The following is a 6,063-nucleotide window of genomic DNA, read 5'->3' as shown; positions in this document are numbered from 1 at the left end:
AAATTTAGCATGGTTGAATATTTAAGCTGTGAATATTTAAATTCAAAACATTTCAAACACATTTTCATTAGTAAAATTTCAATAATCCATATTCACCTTTCATATTTCACTTCCAAAATATTCAAACTGATTAAAAATTCAACCTATAATATTCAACAGGCGGTTTTCGGTCCATTTTATTTCGCTTTGCAAATTCACTTCCACAAATTCAGTGGTTCAAATTCGACAGCAAATTCAACGTTGACATCCAGGAACTGCAGGAAAAGCAGTAGATTACCGAGCATAATCTCCATCTGCTTTTAGTCGACCTCACCAGCAGGGGGTGCAAGCGCGTGTTGTTGACGAAGACCAGAGCAACAGTTAGAGCAAGCCATTCATTCATAAATACTCATTTACAACAATGTAAGTGTATCTGTGATTATTATATTTTATGTGAAATTTAGCGTCTTCACGATTACTTTTCCTGCGTAGCCTAACGTTACATGCATCTCTATCGTGAACGAGTTTATAATGTTATTCCCCCGATGCGGATGTATACAGATCCAATGTTACATTTGAGTTTGACATATCTATTGGTTGTTTAGTTGCCTAAACCTTATATTGCGGCGATTGTGCTGCATGCAGTATGTGTTTCCCTTAACACGTCAGGATTCCCCTGCTGGACATATAAAACGCTTAACGTAGCTTAATGGACTAATACAGTGATATAAAAGACCAAACTCGCAGGCAAGCAGCTTAAAGCTGAGCGTTTCTCAGTGATACACAAGTCCTTTTATATTTATTTATAAATAGTCTCTGTGATACTGGCATTTCCTTGACATTGGACATTCGCACATTTAGGGACCGTCTCTAAAGTAACATACGACATTGGTATACACGTTTTTAACTTCAATAGCATTTGAAGAGAACGACTTGCAGTCATAAAACCAACTGTAAAGTGTCCATGTAGGTGTCAGGCATAATGCGCAATATATTCAAATAAATTGAATGTTACTTTAGAGACGGTCCCTAAATTTGCGTAGGTGTCAGGCATAATGCGCAATATATTCAAATAAATTGAATGTTACTTTAGAGACGGTCCCTAAATTTTTTTACAATATAGGACAACAATATGAAAGTGCTATGAACCTTCCTCCCAGATTAATCATGTATGTAGGAATATTAACATGTAGGCCTATGTAGTAGGCATACTTCCCCAATAAGGTGCGAGTTTGGTCTTTTCACTGTATTATTTAAGATACGTTAAGCGTTTTGTCCTGATGGAAGGGGAACCCTTGAGTATGATGAGGTATTGAGGGAAACCGATTATAATCCGTTCATGGTAGAAAAAGTTGATAACATGTAAGGCTACACAGGGAAAGTAACAATGAAGTTCATGAATGAAACATAAAAACAGCTTTTGTGCCTTTATCATCTTTTCCGCATATATACCCAGATAATCATCACAAAAAACTTAATGCATGCTCAATTGTTGTAAATGAGTTTTTATGAATGAATGGCTTGCTCTAACTGTTGCACGCGCTTGCACCCCCTGCTGGTGAGGTCGACTAACAGCAGATGGAGATTATGCTCGGTAATCTACTGCGTTTCCTGCAGTTCTTTACCAGTTCTTGGACGTCAACGTTGAATTTGCTGTCGAATTTGAACCACTGAATTTGTGGAAGTGAATTTGCAAAGCGAAATAAAATGGACCGAAAACCACCTGTTGAATATTATAGGTTGTATTTTTAATCAGTTTGAATATTTTGGAAGTGAAATATGAAAGGTGAATATGGATTTTTGAAATTTTACTAATGAAAATGTGTTTATAGTGCTTTGAATTTAAATATTCACAGCTTAAATATTCAACCATGCTAAATTTCAGCCCATAAAAAAACAACCCCTGAAAATGCAATGCATTCAAATACAAGCAGGGTTAATGCAATGAATATTTTTTTCCAAGTAGTGCAATTCAACAGGTTTTTTGTTTCAAAAACATCTGACATTATTTTACTTCCATACGTTATGTACGCATATGATCATCCAAATAAGTATATTGATAGTTGTTTGATCGTTTTAACTTAAATTACAGTGTCCGTTTAACATTAGCCATAAAAAATACCCATATTGCTTTCCCTATTTAATGATAATTTCAACACTTACTCAATGATGGTGCAGGTTTTCCACAATTTCAAGCTGTTCAACTGGTTTAGATGGTTGAACAAACTACAAGACAGAGGAGCTAGTAGGCCTGGTTAACCACAGCACAGCTTGAACGATTAACCAAATTTTAGAATATGTTATGACCTGCTATTTCCAGTAAAATATTACCATTGGGTAAACTCAGTTTCTTATTAAATTATCAATAACTAGGTACAACACCATTCAAAGTTTGGGGTCAGGACACTTAAAAATAAGAAATTAATAATTTTATTCAACAAATATGCATTGAATTGATCAAACGTGACAGTAAAGACATTTATAATGTTGTAAAACCACAACTGTTTTTGTCATTGATAATGTTTCTTGAGCATGAAAGCAGCATATAAGAATGATTTCTGAAGGATCATGTGACACTGAAGACTGGAGTAATGATCCTGAAAACTCAGCTTTGCCATCACAGGAATAAATTACATTTTAAAATATATTAAAATAGAAGAGTTGTTTTAAATAATTTTTCACAGTATTAGTTTTTACTGTATTTTTGATCAAATAAATGCAGCCCTTTGTGAGCATGAGAGACTTTCAAAAACATTTTTTTTTTACACCAAGTAGTTTATGCAGATATCTACGATAAATCTTAACATTAAGTCATAAAATGCACAGACAAGCCAAAAGCACCTTTACAAACGTTGTTTTTTTTAATAATTTCAAAAAACTATAAGGTTAACCTTATCTTTTAAAAATAATTCCGAAGATGTAAAAATCAAAATCCAAGTCAAATCCAAACAAGACAAATAACAAAGAGAAGTAAAAAATTTATTGCAGTATTTGCTCCTCCACACATGCTGGGGTTCCCTTGTCCCGCTGTGGGGTGTAGAGACCCAAACTCTGACCCAATACATCAAAATCTACATTTACAAAAAGAAAATCCCTTCCATGTCGGCAACAGATACTGCATGCTCTGCTTTAACTCAATAAATTATGTCCAGGAAACTCCATTTTACAGCACAAAAGAAGTAAAACATAAAGCGGAGGAGATGTTTAAAAGTTTATTTCCCTGGAAACGGAGCTAAGCTAAAGAAATCCATCCGGTGCTAGGTTAAACTCCAAGGTCACTTTATTAAGAACATCAACAGACTAATTTCCAACATTCACTTTAGGTTTATTTCTTTAAACAGATTTTTTTTTTGTCAGAGATATAAACATTTTTTGTTTCTGTTTTGTGTTAAACTATGATACAGTGAAGGGGGAAAAAAATTCAAACAACCAAGTTGCTGCAGAACAGCGAAGGAGCTCCATTTCTTTCTTTTCCGTTTAACTTAAAGATGTACAGGATTCACATCTACATTTTTTCCAAAACAGACCACCCTTTTAAAACCGCCGACCAGTTCCGCACTGGATCTTAGAACCTGTGAGTCTGTAGTACTTTTCTCTCCAACTTAAGTTTACAAAACGTTGAATCCTGATGAAGTTTGGCTGCTGAGAGTTTGTTGGGTGCAACAGTTCTGGAGTTATTACAGATTTAATTAGCTGGAAGTTCCTTCCTTGGCTGCGTACAGTGAACGTAAAGTCTGCACTACTTTGTTGGTCAGTTTGTGCGCGCTAGTCAAGGCAATTTTCTTGTAAATAATGTCCGACTCCTTTATAGTGTCCACCCAAGGCACCAGTTTACGTCCGTCACGTTTCTTGGCCTCCGCCCAGGTACCAGAGTACGATCCGGCCATCCAGCGAATGCTGTAGCCTGTGCTTGTCTTCTGAATAACACGTGCTATCTGCGGCCGGTCCTTATACTTGGGGCAGCAGATAGCGATGACGTCCTTGGCGTTTACCGTTAAGTTCATGTGACCCGATGCCTCTGCGGAATCTCCGCCTCTCCTGGATCTCCTTGACGACTAGAAGAGAACAAACAAATGGAGTTTTAAAGTGACGGTAACACCGAGATGCAAGACAATCAACAGTCAAATAAAAAGCTTTCTTACCCCAGGAGCCTTTTCGTCCGCATCACTGTCGTCATCGTACGAGTCAGCAGCATTATTCTTGGGGCTGGAGCCTCCTAGTAGAGAAGTGATGGCTTTATTTCTTGCGTGGGCTGAAGCCTCACCCTCCTCCTCTTCCTCATCTGGGTCCAAGTGTTCCATCAGTACTTTAAACTTGAGAGTGAACAAGTTAGAGATGGTAAGTTAGATTCATTGTTGTGAGTCAGCTTAATAAAACAAAGTCTTTCTTTTTTCATACTGTTTATTAAAATGTTCCAAACAGTGATATTTTAGTATTTACAGCATTTATTTACATTGTATTTTTATATTTTCAGTTTAATTTTAAGTTTTAGTCATTTGTGCTTGCCATTTTTTATTAGTTTTAGTAATACTAGTACTTCAACTTAACCATTTTTTTCATTTAGATGCCAAGAAACAGTTCTAATACTCATTTAGATAATGAAAAACCTCCATCTAATACATTTTATTTTAGCTTTATGGCAAAAATGTAAGGCGAAATCATATATAAAACTACACATAAGCCATATTTTCACCTTATGCATATATTAAATTATTAAATAATTCTTTCTAGTCTTTTAATGAAAACAAGTCTTGATTATTTAACTAAAGAAGAAAAAAACACTCGATTTAATTTTTGAGCCACTTCAGAAAAAATAAATAAATGGAGATGATTAAAAAGACTGAAAAAATATTAGCAATAATAAAATGCATTTTTAAAAACACCAAAAAAATATATTCACACATAATCATTTAGCTGGAGCTAAACAGCACCTAATTATGAGGCAAATGATACAAATCAAAAGAGGAAAATCTGAATGTTTACATCTAAATATTGTCTGACGACTCTCCTCTTGACATCGTAAGTTAGATCTGCATTGGACAAGCTGTTCGTCAGGTAGTCCAATGTCTGCCGTGGGTTGAAATGCACATTGGCCTTCCTGTTTACAGCCTTGTCATAAACTTTTGCAGATTCTGTAGGCGAGTACTTCAGAATTTTACTGCAGGAAGAGGAAAAAAGGCATTCGTTATGAAGCCAGTGAGCATTACCATATTAGTTTTTCCAGAGCAGAAAGCAAGTAAAGCCCACCTGTCAGAGAAGCCGTAGAGGTTCTTAAGGTGTTGCTTGAGCATCAGGAGCAGCAGGATGCCCTGAGAGGCATTGGCAAAGTCCAATAAGGGATTGGGATTGTCAGGAAGACGTAGCATCACCTTGTCCACATCCTCTAAGTCGAGGTCTGAATCAGAGTCTGAGTTCACTGCAGCAGCTCGCTTGGGTTTCTTGGGCCGGCGAATGACATCGTCATCACTGCTATCACTGCTGCTTTCCCTGCTACTCTCATCCTCTTCTTCAGAGCCATATTTTTTCCCTCTCTTTTTCTTCTTTTCCTTCTTTTCCCGTGGTCTTGGCTCTTTCAGCAAAGACTACAATATAAGGCAGGTTTGTTAGAAAAAATAAATGTCAGCTCAGCTCACAAAAAAAGTCAGAGTGAAAGATGCAGCAACGCTGATAGCAAAATCCAAATACAGTTTAAGATCTGCTGTTATTGTTAACAAAATCTAAAACTGTTAACACTTTTTGGTAATTGAAATAAAGCTCAAATAAAAATAAAATCTGAATAATAGATGAAAAACTTCAAATGTCCTAAAACAATTAAAGCTAACACTTAATTAAAATAAAGATACATCTAAATATTGAAAAAGAAAATATATATATATATATACACACACACGACAAAAGCACACAAAATCACTAAAATTAAAATGACAATTAAAAATGAATAAAACACTACAATAGTATGTTTAGAAAACAATATGTTTTTGTAAACTGTATTTTAGTTTTTTTTTAATTAACAAAAAACCATCGCACACCTGCAGATAATAGGTGCGTAGGAAAAAACGACCAAACCAGATCAGTCGACAATCT

The 6,063-nt window shown here is 35.5% G+C and overlaps 1 protein-coding gene across 6 annotated transcripts in view; it reads right to left on the bottom strand.

Moving 5' to 3' along the window:
- Positions 1–2,937: 2,937 nt before the first annotated feature.
- Positions 2,938–6,063, bottom strand: part of nipblb (NIPBL cohesin loading factor b) — a 48,048-nt gene continuing 44,922 nt past the window's right edge. For all 6 annotated transcript variants that reach the window (XM_077242169.1, XM_077242170.1, XM_077242166.1 and 3 more), the window contains 4 exons: positions 5,227–5,561; positions 4,963–5,137; positions 4,122–4,292; positions 2,938–4,034 (listed from right to left, as the gene is read on the bottom strand). In XM_077242169.1, coding sequence (XP_077098284.1) covers positions 3,669–4,034; positions 4,122–4,292; positions 4,963–5,137; positions 5,227–5,561 — 1,047 coding nt within the window. In that variant the 3' untranslated portion in view covers positions 2,938–3,668. The remainder of the gene's footprint in view (positions 4,035–4,121; positions 4,293–4,962; positions 5,138–5,226; positions 5,562–6,063) is intronic.

The sequence above is a fragment of the Siphateles boraxobius genome, unplaced genomic scaffold (assembly GCF_051911475.1).
Source record: "Siphateles boraxobius isolate OS27281-9 unplaced genomic scaffold, OSU_SipBor_1 25, whole genome shotgun sequence".
Taxonomy (NCBI): Eukaryota; Metazoa; Chordata; class Actinopteri; order Cypriniformes; family Leuciscidae; genus Siphateles; species Siphateles boraxobius.
This window is presented reverse-complemented; position numbering and strand designations above follow the sequence as displayed.